The sequence below is a fragment of the Vipera ursinii genome (genome assembly GCF_947247035.1).
Source record: "Vipera ursinii genome assembly, chromosome: 14".
Lineage (NCBI taxonomy): Eukaryota > Metazoa > Chordata > Lepidosauria > Squamata > Viperidae > Vipera > Vipera ursinii.
Genome location: NC_139527.1, coordinates 4087998 through 4102862, shown reverse-complemented (window position 1 = coordinate 4102862; position 14865 = coordinate 4087998). Strand labels below are relative to the sequence as shown.

The window sequence follows — 14865 nt, the reverse complement described above, 5'->3', positions numbered from 1 at the left end:
TTAACCAGTGGAACTACCTGCCTCCAGAAGTTGTAGGTGCTCCATCACTGGAGGCTTTTAAGAAGAGACTGGATGGCCAACTGTCTGAAATGGTATAGGGTTTTCCTGCTTGAGCAGGGGGTTGGACTAGATGACCTCCAAGGTCCATTCCACCACCACCACCATTATTATTATTATTATTATTATTATTATTATTATTATTATTATTATTATTAAAAGTAGGCTATATTAATAAATAGTAGCCCAACCTAGAAATGAAAATAAATTTCAGTCAGAACCGTTAATCAGCGGAACAGCTCGCCTCCTGAAATCGTGGGTACTCGTTTTCAAAAAGAGACTGGACAGCCAATTGTCTGGAACGGCCTAGTGTCCCCTACTTAAGTCCAGGGTTGGACTAGAAGACCTCCAAGGTCCCTTTCACCTCTGTTATTCTGTAATTCTGTAACCATTGTGAAGCTCAGGAACCAAAGCTAGTGGGACCAGTTTGTTTTTTTTAAAAAAAAAATAATAATAATCCAACAACCACCGTACCAGCCGGGCATTTGTAAAATTGACACCCAGGAATTTGAAGTATTTCCCTCCCACACCAAAGATTGCGTCATTGTTGAAAGACAGTCAAGTCTGCATTTCCTTCTCGACGGAATGGCTGTTCCTTGCAGATCAGAAGGCCGCTGTTGGAGAAATTCAGAGTCCCGAGAGTCCTGCATTTTTTTTTTTGTTTTTAAAGAGAGCAAGAATAGGGTGTCATTTCCAAGCTTTGAAGCCCCCAGAAACAACAACCAGGAAAACAAACAAACAAACAAACTGGCTCGTTGTGTTTTTGTCATCTCAGCGGGGCGAATGGCTTTTCCCCTGCCGGATCGCTGCTGTGCTTTTGGCTCTTTTCAGCGTTTTTTTTTTATTCGCAAGGCTTTTTTTGGCCATGCCAGACTTTAGAACAAGGAGTTCTGTAAACATGTTTGACCTTGTTGAGGATTTGTACAATTGCCCCCTTTTCCAGCCCAAGCGCAGCGTTGTGTTGACGTGGGTGGTTAAGACAGCTCCCTCTGCTGCCTGCCTTGGTGTGGTTCCTTTCCACTTGGAATGGCTTTTCAAACCAGAAATCGGAAATGTGGCGTCGCCGTGGCCAAGTCGATGCCTCGTCTCCTGCCCCTCGGTGGACAAAGCAGTTGGCAAATCCTGAATATTGTTTGTCAATGTCTCTGTGGGGAGGGTGTCCACAACCGTACCCCAATCTTTTCTACAGTTCTCCCTCAAAGTGATATTAGTTTGTGAATACTATATATATATTGATTTATCCAAGAGGCTGCCACAAAGACGAGGCGGCCGAGCCGTTCACCAAAGCCTCTGAAAGCAGACCGAGAAGCAGCGGATGGATAATAATAATAATAATAATAATAATAATAATAATAATAATAATAATGATGATGATGATGATGATGATGATGAAGAAGAAGAAGAAGAAGAAGAAGAAGAAGAAGAAGAAGAAGAAGAAGAAGAAGAAGAAGAAGAAGAAGAAGAAGAAGAAGAAGAAGAAGAAGAAGAAGAAGAAGTTGGAAGGGACCTTGGAGGTCATCTAGTCCAACCCCCTGCTCAGGCAGGAAACCCTATACCATTTCAGGCAAATGGCTGTCCAGTCTCTTCTTAAAAACTTCCAGTGTTGGAGCATTCACCGCTTCTGGAGGCAGGTTGTTCCACTGGTTAGTTGTTCTAACTGTCAGGAAGTTTCTCCTTAGTTCTAGGTTGCTTCTCTTCTTGACTAGTTTCCATCCATTGCTTCTTGTCCTGCTTTCAGGTGCTTTGGAGAATAGCTTGGCTCCCTCTTCTTTGGGGCAACCCCTGAGATATTGGAAGACTGCTATCATGCCACCCCTCACCCTTCTCTTCATTAAACTACACATACCCAATTCCAGCAACCGTTCCCTATATGTTTTATCCTCCAGTCCCCCAATCATCTTTGTTGCTCTTCTCTGTACTCTTTCTAGAGTCTCGACATCTTTTTTACATCGTGGTGACCAAAACTGGATGCAGTATTCCAGGTGTGGCCTTACCAAAGCATTGTAAAGTGGTATTAGTACTTCACGTGATCTTGATTCTATCCCTCTGTTAATGCAGCCTAGCACTGTGTTGGCTTTTTTGGCAGCTGCAGCACACTGCTGGCTCATATTTAAGTGATTGTCCACTAGGACTCCAAGATCCCTCTCACAGTTACTACTATCGAGCAAGGTACCACCTATACTATACCTGTGCATTTGATTTTTCCTGCCTAAATGCAGAACCTTACTTTTTTCACCACTGAATTTCATTTTGTTAGATAGCGCCCTGTGTTCGAGTCTGTCCAGATCATCCTGTATCTTAAGCCTGCCTTCTGGAGTATTGGCTATTCCTTCCAATACAGTAATCAAGGAGAGAAGCAATCTGGAATTAAGGAGGAATTCTCTGACAGTCAGAACCGTTAACCAGGGGAACAGCTTGCCACCAGAAGTTCTGGGTGCTTTTAAGAAGAGACTGGACAGCCACTTGTCAGGGATGGTATGGCCTAGGCCAGGGGTAGGCAACCTCGTCTCTTTTATGACTCATGGACTTCAATTCCCAGAATTCCTGAGCCAGCTTGCTCAGGAATTCTGGGAGTTGAAGTCCATGAGTCATAAAAGAGCCGAGGTTGCCTACCCCTGGCCTAGGGTCTCCTGCATGACCGGGGGGAGTTGGGAGTTGAAGGCCTTCAAGGTCCCTTCCGCTTCTCTTAATTCCGTTATTTGCATTTATTCCTTTGTCATGAGCTTTATAACATGGATGTAACCCTGATGTGAGATGATCAATACAATTATTGATGGGCTTGAATATTATCACAGCTAGAGGTTTTGGAATTGGTTACCTGCTCTATCCAGGCAGTAAATGGGAGCCTTCTGACAAGCTGGGCTTGTCTGCATCAAATCCCAGACTTTGTTTGGGTCTAAAACCAAGCCGTCGTTCGTTTGTAAATATATACAAGCGTTGGATCGGTGCATTTCTTCACCTTTCCCGATTTGATTTCCTGTCGTCTTCCTTTTCATTTGTAGTTTAAATCAGGACGATCCTGTTGCACCCTGCTCCCTTCCTCTTCGCAGTTTTCATTGTAAACTACTACTGTTACTATGAATATCGGTGGTGTCGATGTTTTGTTGGCTTTTCAATGTTCGCAAGCCGCCCAGAGTCACTTCTAGGCAAAATCGGTGGCAAACAAAAGTCTTAACACGCTAACAAACCGACGTAATAACATTCTCAAAAACATCCGCTGTTTCTTCCAGGCGACGGTGGAGGCATTCCAACCATCCTCAGTCACTCAGCAGCACCAGATGGAACGGTCACTATGCAGAGTCCCAAAAAAACGGGGAAGATCCCGCCCAAATTTCAGAACTGTATGGTCCACCGAGTTTGGAAAGAATGCATCCTCAACAGGACACAGTCCAAGTAGGAATATAGCGTTTTCCAGGACTCTTTTGCTACAAACGTCTACAGCTGCTCATTATAATAGCATGCCTCTGTGTGTGTGTGTGTGTGTGTGTGTGTGTGTGTGTGTGTGAGAGAGAGAGAGAGAGAGAGAGAGAGAGAGAGAGAGAGAGAGAGAGAGAGAGAGAGAGAGAGAGAGAGAATAAATGAATGGGTGAATACTTTTTATGTCAAACTGAATGACTAATTGGGAATCGTGTTGAAGAACTGCTGGTCCTAATCTTTATGAGTTTATTGTGAGCCCTACCAAAGTGTCAGATGTGAAGAATCAGGACTACGTCCAGTCAAGTTGATGATCTGTGTCTTGGTTACATCTTGGATGCACCCAAATATATACCTATATATGAAGCGTGGGTGATATTGCTAGTGGTACCTCTGAAGGTTGGAGCGGAAAGCATGAACTGTAAATCTCATTTAGTAATAATAATAATATGCAGGTATGCGAAAAAAGCTCAGATGCTGCTGCACATAAAAATAAACTGTGTGCCAATGGTACGACAGCAAAATTCTCTTTTCGCCAGGCTTGTTAAAAAAAAAATGATACATTTTGCAAAAGCGTGGCACCCCATTCACAGAATAACTGATTTGAGAAACGAAATGTTCAAAGCTGATTAAAAATAGCTTCATTTACCCTGGGAAGCCTTGGTAATTCATTCATTCCCACTTACCTCTTGAGCTTGTACAGTCATCAGTTCAGGCTTCCTAGCCGGCAGAGATAGTTACGTATGTTTTAATTCCTACCAGAAGGAATCCAGTCCCCACTACCAATATGGAGGAAGATGCCCCCATCAACTGCATTTCTTGGGATTTTGTTTATCCAGCCCAAAGAGTCCCCTGCTCTTGTTCCAGGTCAGTATAAGGGGAGAATTGCAACAGTGGCAAATATCTGTAGGATGAGCGTGGAGGTCTGTTCTCCGGGTCATTTTCCCGAAGGTTTCTGTTGTGATTCAGTGTCAGCCTGTGCTCCCAGCAGCTGAGTCCGATGAATCTGAGGAGGAGGAGGGGTTTGGAGAGCCTTTGGTGTCCGAGGGAGGCTCGGATGCACTGCAGGACTCTCAGCCTGGCCCCTCCAGTCATGTTCCTCATGAGGCTCAGCTGTGTGAGGAGGAGGTGTTGGACTCAGGAGTCACAGCTGAATCTGTTCAGAGACGCTAGAAGCAGAAGGCAATCCAGCAGAGCAGAGCAGAGCAAATCAATGAGGCAACTCAGTGAGAGGAGGAGAAGGCAGTGAGAAGCCACGCCTTGGGACTGATAATAAAAGGAGAAGGTGTGGGCGGGGCTGGTGGCTGAAGGAAACCGTTTGGAGACATTCCAAGGGAATCCTGGTCTGTTCTGACTACTTCTGTTTAACTCTTTGTTTGTTGACTCTGGTTTGATATTTTGATTCATTTATGGAAGGAAATATTCTGTTGCCTTTTTTGTTTGAACTGTAAATAAATTTGGGTTGGGTTTTTCCAGCCTATTGACTGTAAAAAGGAGAAAGGGGTTGTCCCTGACACACAAACAGGGCCGGTCGTAGGCTGGAACAGAACAGTTTCATTACCAGGCTAGGTAACCTCTCCAGCGGTGTGTAGCGGATGTCACGTGTTCTATTTATATAAGGGCTTCAGGGGTGGGAGTTGTCGAGTGAGGGTCTTGTGATGGGCCAGGCGTGAGTCATTATGAGAGAGGCTTGCAATGGGCAGGTAACTTCAGGTCAGGGTCGCTGCAGGGTGTGAACTATCTCTCGTGGGTCAGGGAGTGAGTCGTCAGCGGGAGGCTGACAGTGGGTCTCGTGATGGGGCGATTATGTCAGGTCAGGGTGATTGGAAGGTGAACTGCTGGGGGGGGAGGGCGAGAGGGGGGGGCTTGAGGGTTGGCGCTGTCTCCGGATGAGACTGTTCGATTGGTTTGGATTCCGAGGGGTTCGTGCGCTTGGTTGAAGACCAACAGCTAGTGGTAGACGCCTTGATATAATGACAGCATGTCCGTAGGTTGAGATCACACAAGCACTACACACACACACACAGAGAGAGAGAGAGAGAGAGAGAGAGAGAGAGAGAGAGAGAGAGAGACCCCCATTTATACATTTATGCACAGGAAACTCCGCACACCACCTGTATCTTTCTAGAAGATCAGCTGCATGTCTCTAGCTAGTTGATGTGAAAGCCATGGCCGATTCACCGTGGATAAATCACCCAGCTGGGCAGGACTTCATGAGGACTACCTGCTGACTCTGCAAGGTCCCTTTTAAACAAAACTGGCTTCTCAAATCCGACAGCTCTCTCAGCCTCTGAACGAATCTTTCCTCTGGGCCTATTCTTCACAGCAATGGTGTCCAATCCTGGAAACCTCGAAGACTTGTGAACTCACATTCGTAGGGCTATGTAGGTGAGATTGGTGCAGCGCTGGTCTAGAAACCAGGAGACAGTGAGTTCTATTCCCACCTTATAGAGGCATGAAAGCTGACTGGCTTTGGGCCAATCACCAGGAGACTGTGAGTTCTAGTGCCACCTTAGGGAAAGAAAGGAAAGAAAGAAAGAAAGAAAGAAAGAAAGAAAGAAAGAAAGAAAGAAAGAAAGAAAGAAAGAAAGAAAGAAAGAAAGAGAAAGAGGAAGGAAGGAAGGAAGGAAGGAAGGAAGGAAGGAAGGAAGGAAGGAAGGAAGGAAGGAAGGAAGGAAGGAGAAAGCTGGCTGTGAATTCTAGTCCTGGCTGGACAATTCTGGGAGTTGAAACCCACCCATCGTCAACTTGCCAAGGTTGAGAACCGCTGCTTTAAAGCAAGAGCGTCCAACCTTGGCAACTTTTAAGCCTCGTGGACTTCAACTCCCAGAATGCCTGGGTGGGGAATTCCGGGAGTGGAAGTCCACAAGTCTTAAAAGTTGCCAAGGTTGGACACCTCTGCTTTAAGTTAGCCCGTTTGCTAACTTCTTTCCCGTTTTCCTTTTTTTCCTTTTCTTTCTTTCTCTCCGCAGGCACAAGCTGCTCAAGCAACGCTGTGCCGTCGGCCCCAGTCGTCCACCCACGATACCACAGCCGGGGTTTGGAGGGGGAACCTCGTCCTCTTCCACCTTGCCCCCTCCTGCCTCTAAGCACAAAACCACCGAGAGGCAGGAGAAATCGGACAAAGTTCCGAAGAGGTCGTTGCTGCCATTCCATCATCGTCCCTCGGTCACCGAAGAGCTGTGTATGGAGCAGGACCCTTCGGGCCAGAAGTTGGCCTTGGCCGGGGTGGAACCTTCCTTAGAAGCTGCCAGTAGTAGGAAGTACGAGAAGCAGCTCTCCCTGCCACCCAGGCACCCGAGGAAGCCGGCCCATTCGAATCCTATGGATTCCCCCCGTTCCCCCATCTCTCCTCTGCCCCCAACCCTCAGCCCCCAGCCCAGGGGGCAAGAAGCCGAGGGTCTGGACCCACCGTCGGATGCGGTGAATCCGGCCCTCTACAGCAACGGATTAGAACTCCAGCCCTTAGCCAGCGCTGAGGACCGGACAGTCCTAACCGGTCCAAGGTTGCCTCTGATGGCCGAAGTCAGCGAGACGGCTTTGTACGGCGGCGTTGCGCGCAACCAGGAGTCGCCCAACAAATGGCAGGGCTACTCTCTCCCTCGACCCAGCGACCTTGAATTCAGGCCTCCGGAACTCCCGGCTGAGATCCAGGACGTCAGGATGGAGGCGGCTTCGGAAAACAGCGCGCTGAAAAGGTGAGGCTGGACTCTCTCGGAAGGGTCTATTTGCGGCGGTCTGGGGTTGCCCTTGGGGGGGGCTGTTCCCTTTGGGGTTGGTGGGGCGGTTCACGCGTCCTCCCCAATGAAACTCAGACTGGAAAGGCAAAGGCAAGCAGCCTGTATTTGCATGACAGGTCAGGGACCCACAACCGTTACCTGGACATGTCTACGCTTGGGGCTGTCTCCATGTGTTCAGACTTTCCCTGTGAATAAATGACGGGAAAGAGACGAGACCGATTGTAGCGATTTAGCGCACGAGGGTGCATGGGAGCGCCCGTACAGATAGTCCTCAACTTAACAACAGTTCGTTTAATGATCCTTCGAAGTGGCAGCGGCACTGGGGAAAAAAAGTGACTGGTGGCCCTTTTTCACACTTACGACCGTTGCGGCATCCCCGCAGTCACATGATCAAAATCCAGATCTTTGGCAACCGACTCATATTTATGACAGTCGCAGAGTCTCCCAGGGTCAACGTGATCCCCTCTGGCGACCTTCCGACGAGCAAAGTCAAGGGGCAAGCTGGATTTACAGCTAGTCCTCGACTTATAGCAGTCTGTTTAGGTGACTGTTCAGTGTTAACAACAGCCCTGGAAAAAGGGACTTGGGACCGTCTTTCAGAGTTGTGACCTTTGATCGTGTGATCAAAATTCAAATGCTTGGCACCTGCTTCCTATTTGTGACGGCCGCAGCGTCCCCAGGTTTGCAGCCTCTGACAAGCCAAGTCAATGGGGGAAGCTGGATTCATTTAGCGACCGTGTTACTAACTTAACCATTGCAGGGATTCGCTGAACGGCCCTGGCATGGAAGGTGGTAAAACGGGATGAAGTTACTTGTAACAGCCGACTCGCTTAGCAGCAGAAAATGTAGGGGAGGGGGTGTCAGTTGTGCTTGTAAATCGAAATTGTGGGAAGCACGATTTTCAAGCCAGCGTGCAACGGAGTAAATGGCAGATGGTCCTGTGAAAATACAGCGCTGCTTTGGCGCCAGTGAGGTGGAGCTCGCTTCATGCGCCTGTGTTTTCCATCCTAAATGAGAACAGTGCTTTAAGGAGGTCACGTGGCACGATCCCTATAAATCCCAGAAAGCTTGGTATCCCGGGTGATTATTTTGCGATGACCTGTCGGAACACCTAACGATGCCAACGGATATTTCAAGCAGGAACGTTGGAAAACTCGAGTTGGGATAAGAGATTCCTGCTAGCTTTTGAAACGACTTCCCAGATTGTGGTTTCCTCCGCTTGCTTTTCTTCAGACATCATAACGATAAAGCAGGCTGACGCGGGAATGTGTCAGGCGCTTCCCCCTTTTATTTTTCTCTTTGTGGTGAGTTAGAACATGCTAAATATCACATCAGGTAATTATATTATTACCGTTTGCTGGGGAAGAAAAGCCACAGGGCAGGTTTTGTACAGCGCATTATCCATAATAATAACCAGCTAAGGCCTAAAATATTGATGTCAGGCTTCAAGAATACTACAAATTAGCGCCAGCAATGTGTATCCTCAAATTATCTCAGAATAACAGCGCAGTCCCCTGCAGTTACGCCGGTACTTCCACTGAATGGCGTTCTAAAAACCACTCAGTAAAGGAGAGGGTGTCACGCAGTGGGAACCTTGTAGATGTTAGACCAAGAGAAAGCCATAAACCTGGGATTAAACCTGATTATCTGGGTTCTCAAGAAAAGCTGGTTGCATCAAATTGATGTCCCGGAGGATAGGGAGATTGTAACAAATAATATATTAGTAGCTGTAAAAGTTAACCCCCTTTCCTGTTGGAAGTTGAGAAGATTTCCTAAGCTTACAGAGGGGATCGTTGGATTTAATAATTGGAGAAAAACAGTGAAGTAAAATGTGTGCACACAGAGAGGGAGAGGGAGGGAGGAGAGAGAGAGAGAGAGAGAGAGAGAGAGAGAGAGAGAGATGTATATTGTGTGCTTCTTTTTCATCTACTGTAGGCTCCTAGCACAACCCAACAAAAGATTTAAAATCGTGGAGGAAACCCTACCTGTTCCCGCAGTGAATTACCTGGACCCCTTACCGCTAATTCCTCAGTCTGGTGAATGCTTGGGAGATGCCACGGATCCGTATACGTTTCAGGATGGGGACATCAAATACAGCTTCACGGGCAGTAAAAAATGCAAACTTGGGACTGATAGAGAATCTCTGAAGAAGAACAAGGTACCCATCGAAGTAGAAACACAAACCTTTGCAGAGCAGTTTATGGCTTTGTGTTGTCCCCTCGACTTGATTTAATTCTTAAGTCAGGCTTCTTACCTGAGCTTACACAACATGCCTAACGTGGTTAAAGAATTATATAATATGGAGTTATGTTATAACACAGGGCACCTGTGTTAAGCATCAGGAAAAGCAACCAGGTTTAAAATGCAACCACTAGGTCGTTAAATAACTTTTTTAGGTCTTTATATCACTTATGTGTCAGAGAAAGATGGTAGATAGATAGATAGATAGATAGATAGATAGATAGATAGATAGATAGATAATAGATAGAAGCATAGGTAGTAGATAGATAGATAGATAGATAGATAGATAGATAGATAGATAGATAGATAGATAGATAGAAGCATAGGTAGAAGATAGATAGATAGATAGATAGATAGATAGATAGATAGATAGATAGATAGATAGATAGGGAAGGAAGACAATAGACAGTGACATAGATAGATAGATAGATAGATAGATAGATAGATAGATAGATAGATAGATAGATAGATAGATAGATAGATGATAGATGCATAGATAAAAGGATAGGTAGATAATAGAAGGATAGGTAGGAGATAGATAGATAGATAGATAGATAGATAGATAGATAGATAGATAGATAGATAGATAGATAGATAGATTAGATAGTTGGAGGGAAGTAGGGGGGGAAGGAGAGAGAGTACTAAAAGAATTCAAGATCTTTTCCTTCTCATTTACTTTTTCACAGTATTTACCTCAATAACTCAATAAATTCTTTCTGACTGCAGCCAGAAGATGGAACTGCAGCTAAAGAGCCGACTTCGGGAGGCCATTCAACCACCCTGCCAGATGGAAAAGATGCAATGTCTATTTTCAGTTCTGCACCTAAGACAGGTATGCTTGTAGGTGAATTGTCAACAGCAACCACGAGTCGATCAACCTTTTTGCAACAACCAAACAGAAGGAAAGGTGGGAGAGTGGTAATGTCCAGTTTTTGAATAATTTTCCACGGGCATTACTTTTTTGCTGAGTCTCTAGTTAGCCATTTTTAAGGATACATTTTGGAACGTGGGAAATTGTCTGTTGTGCTTTCTCGCTTCTTGAGTTTTTAATTATTATTATTATTATTTTTTGCTTCTTCTCCCAGATACGCGGCAAGATAATTCTGCTGGCCGAGCTGGTTCTGGTAGCTTAACACAAGTCACCGACTTGGCTCCTTCTCTCCATGATTTGGATAATCTCTTTGATAATTCAGATGAAGATGAGCCTGGTGTAAGTTTGCGATGAATTGAGGTTGCCCCTTGGGACAGTGTCCTTTTGACCTTGAGGTTGCAAAGCATGAAGTTACTTCTCACCAAAGAGAATATTTGTACTTCAGGATTCAACTGTGGGGGTCCTTCGTGCTCTCTGAGCTGGGTGGTTTTCATGCAGACATTTCATTACCAAACTAGGTAACATCCTCAGTGCTAGAAGGGGGTGGGGTTCGTAGAGCGGAGGAGAAGGGGGAAAGAGGAGGACGACAATGACGACGACCGTGGGATCTTCAGTCCTCTCTTGAGTTTGTTGTTGTGGTGGTGGTGGAGGAGGAGGAGGAGGAGGAAGAGGAGGAGGACTGTGGGGTCCTTGGTGCTCTCTGAGCTTGGTTGTTTTCTTGCAGATCTTTCATTACCAAACTAGGTAAGTGCATTGATGATATTGCCTAGTTTGGTAATGAAAGATCTGCAAGAAAACAGCTAAACTGAGTGAGCAAGGACTTTACAGTCACTTCTGTTTCCAATAACACTGCCTATGAAACCAGAATTTTATTTATTTATTTATTTGTTTGTTTTATTTTTGAGTCGATGCGGCAAGTTTTATTACCAAATTCCTTCGGCATTTTATAGGTATGTAGGTATGAAAAGGGACGCGGTGGCTCAGTGGGTTAGGACGCTGAGCTTGTCGATCAGAAGGTCGGCAGTTAGGCGGGTCGAATCCCGAGTGCCGCGTAGCAGTGAGCGCCTGTTAACTCATCCCAGCTTCTGCCAACCTAGCATTTCGAAAGCACGTAAAAATGCAAGTAGAAAAATAGGGACCACTACGGTGGGAAGGTAACAGCGTTCCGTGAGCCTTTGGCGTCTAGTCATGCCGGCCACGTGACCACGGAGACGTCCTCGGACAAGCGCTGGCTCTTCGGCTTTGAAACAGAGATGAGCACCGGCCCCTAGAGTCAGAAACGACTAGCACGCATGTGCGGGGGAACCTTTACCTTTAGGTATGAAATAAACAAATGAGTGCATAAATAAGAAAGCCGAATTGTGGCCTACAATTTCTCCCTCTGGATTCAATAAGTAATGGTCTGCTGTGAACACCACGTGGGCGTTGGGAAGGGCATCCGGTCAGCAAATGCTCAGTTGCCCCATTCTGTCTCCCCAACTCCATCCCGATGCAAGGGACTGCAGGATTGTTAAAAGAAAAATGATACGTATCTGTTTTGTAACATATACGTCTGTTTTAATTGCAAACTTAGGCTGTCTCCCCTCCCCTCCGATCATCAAAAATGCCACCCGTGGGAACTGAAGAGCGGCATCTAAGCAAGGATGCAAGGACAGCAGTTCCTTATCCTCCAAGTAAGTAATTCCAGCATTGTTCCAGATAAAGTATATAGTTAAAGATAACATTCCCCTTTCTTTCCCAGACTGGAACCAGTTTTTCTCCTCCTGTTCAAAACTGAACAAAAAAAAGGAGGCAACAAACGTGTCCCTTGTAAAAAGGACACTGATGGTTCTTTTGAAAAAGTTAATTTAATTTTAATTTAATTTTTAATTTAATTTTATTGAATTTATATACCGCCCTTTCCCAAAGGACTCAGGGCGGTTTACAGGGTATAATTTTTAAAACATTAATACAAAAATTAAGACCAATTTAAAAAAAGATTAAACTAAGTCCCTGCAACATATTGGCTGAGATCTGAGAGGGATCCAGTTTTGCTTAATCAGATGCCACAATCTATGGACATCAATGTCCAATAGTTAACTTTAATTCAGTAATTGATCAGATCCTGCATTTTACCTATGGATCGATTGATATCACATAAATAAACCCAAACTTAAAAAGAGTCCCAAAACAAAACGATCTCACACACAAAGGAAATTAAAGAAGCTGCTTAATCTCAAATCAGGACAATTTTTTTAAAAAAATAAATAAATCCTACAATGTGGCCATAATAAAAAGCTACATCGTGACCAGGGCAGCGTCTTTTCAACACCGGTATTCACAAAAGGCTATTGGCTTGTCAGCTGATCTGGACAGCATTATTGCCACAGATAATAGCGTTCAGGCCAGAGGGAAATGCGATTGTTTTAATTTGAGAATCTATTCATTTAAAAGCTGTCACTTGAAAAGTAGACGGGTGAAATTGATTGAGGGCAATAGAAGCCAATGCTTTCTAACCGAGGCTGTAATTTGTATCTTCATTAAATCTATCAAGATGGAGGGATTAAACCCATCAATTTTCAATCTGCTGCTCCTTCGTGTTCCATGAAGAATTTGAAGTAAAGCTGACAGATGTTCGCATGAGGCTTTTTTTAAAAAACCCCAAACCAAACAAAACCCTTACAGAATTACAGAATAACAGGCCGGGAAGGGACCAGGGAGGTCTTCTAGTCCAACCCCCTGCTGCAGTTGGAGGTCCTATACGATTCCAGACAAATGGTTGGCCAGTCTCTTTTCTTGAAAACCTCTCGTGATGGAGCGGCCACAATTCCTGGAGGCAAATCCGTTCCACTGATTGTTCTCACAGATAGGAAATGTCTGCTTAATTTTACCTTGGATCTCGCTTTGATACGCTTCCACCCATTGCTTCTTGTCCTGCCCTCGGGTGCTTTGGAGAATAGAAAGAGTGTGTTTGTGTGTGTGTGTGTGTGTGCAAGCGCGTGCGCAGTAAAACTATTACACTCCTTTTTCACAAGGGTAAAAGCACAAGAATTTACAATAGTGTTCCCCAACATTTCTGGCTTTGCAGACCAGCAGGGGTGGGGTGGGGTGGTGGTGGAGGAGAGAAGGGGTCTTTCGAGACTGTCAGATGTTGTTCCCCCCACTTCGTTTTAATCCTCACGTATGCATCAACGACATATTGTTTATTTTAAATTTTAAGAGAAAAATAAAAGCATCGGGGGGGGGGGGGGGGTCCAGTAAGCCTGAAGAGAGGCGTGCAGCATATCCAGCTTTCCCAAAGTTTCGCCCTTTGTCTTTTTTCCGCCTGGATTTATGACCTTTTTTTAACGCTGACGCTGTCTTTTCCAGCTGTTGCAGATCTGCAGCGAATGTTCCCCACCCCGCCGTCCTTGGAGCAGCACCCTGCTTTTTCACCCGTCATGAGCTACAAAGATGGCATCAGCTCAGAGACCGTCACCACGCTGGGCATGATGGAGAGCCCGGTGGTCAACATGGTTGCGACTCAACTCACCGAGTTTAAGATGGAAGTGGAGGACGGTTTGGGCAGTCCAAAGCCAGAAGAAGTCAAGGTAATAAATAGATCAAGTCAAGATCACGTGAAGCGCTAATACCACTTTATAACGCCTTGGTAAGACCACACTTGGGCAATTGCCACGATATAAAAAAAGATGTTGAGATTCTGGAAAGAGTGCAGAGAAGAGCAACAAAGAGGATCAGGGGACTGGAGGCTAAAACATATGAAGAACGGTTGCTGGAATTGGGGATGTCTAGTCTAATGAAAACAGGGACTAGGGGTGACATGATAGCTGTGTTCCAGTATTTGAGGGGCTACCCCAAAGAAGAGGGAGTCAAGCTATTCTCCAAAGCCCCTGAAGGCAGGACAAGAAGCAACGGATGGAAACTCATCAAGGACAGAAGCAACCTGGAACTAAAGAGAAATTTCCTGACAGTTAAAAACAATCAGTGGAACAACCTGCCTTCAGAAGCTGTGGGTGTTCCAACACTGGAAGTTCTCATACCTCCGGGTGGTTTTCATCCAAGTAACACAGCCTCGCTTACAATATCTGCAGCTACGTAGCGCCGAACGTTTAGCCGCAGTATTAAATGTAGGTTAATCCCAGCATGTTCTGCTTTGCTGCAGACGTAAGAAGGGCAGATCTTTCTGCGTCTCAGAGAGGGGGGACCTGTTCCTTCTTTTCCAAAGAGTGTGATTTTTTTTTTAGGTAGGTAACACAATCAGCCGACGAGGAGGAGCCTGGGTATTGTGGCAAATGTGGGAAGAGATCCTTTTGTGCTCTCTTCCTTTCTCCCAACTTGGATTCGTAGCCTCCATTCGCAACCGTAGCCTCAAGTTTCTTAACGTCTCTGGATGTTGCCCAGGTTGAAGAGAAAATGTCTTTTCTTGAAATAGGCAGTAATTATATGCCCGAAGGATTCATATTTGCTCATTCCACCTGAAAAATTTCAACTGCTGTTGTTAGAAAGGGGAGACAGACCTCTGTCAGGCAACGATGTCATTTTCATGGGTTGTATTATTCTTCA

At 45.4% G+C, this 14865-nt stretch overlaps 1 protein-coding gene across 1 annotated transcript in view; it reads left to right on the top strand.

Moving 5' to 3' along the window:
• The window catches only part of MED13L (mediator complex subunit 13L), a gene marked incomplete at its 3' end in the record, with an annotated part of 143460 nt that overhangs the window by 102176 nt on the left and 26419 nt on the right, over nucleotides 1-14865 (top strand). Inside the window, exons 8-15 of the mRNA XM_083373407.1 lie at nucleotides 3288-3450; nucleotides 4234-4338; nucleotides 6444-7169; nucleotides 9147-9369; nucleotides 10179-10284; nucleotides 10538-10662; nucleotides 11897-11996; nucleotides 13672-13892. Coding sequence (XP_083229533.1) covers nucleotides 3288-3450; nucleotides 4234-4338; nucleotides 6444-7169; nucleotides 9147-9369; nucleotides 10179-10284; nucleotides 10538-10662; nucleotides 11897-11996; nucleotides 13672-13892 — 1769 coding nt within the window. The remainder of the gene's footprint in view (nucleotides 1-3287; nucleotides 3451-4233; nucleotides 4339-6443; nucleotides 7170-9146; nucleotides 9370-10178; nucleotides 10285-10537; nucleotides 10663-11896; nucleotides 11997-13671; nucleotides 13893-14865) is intronic.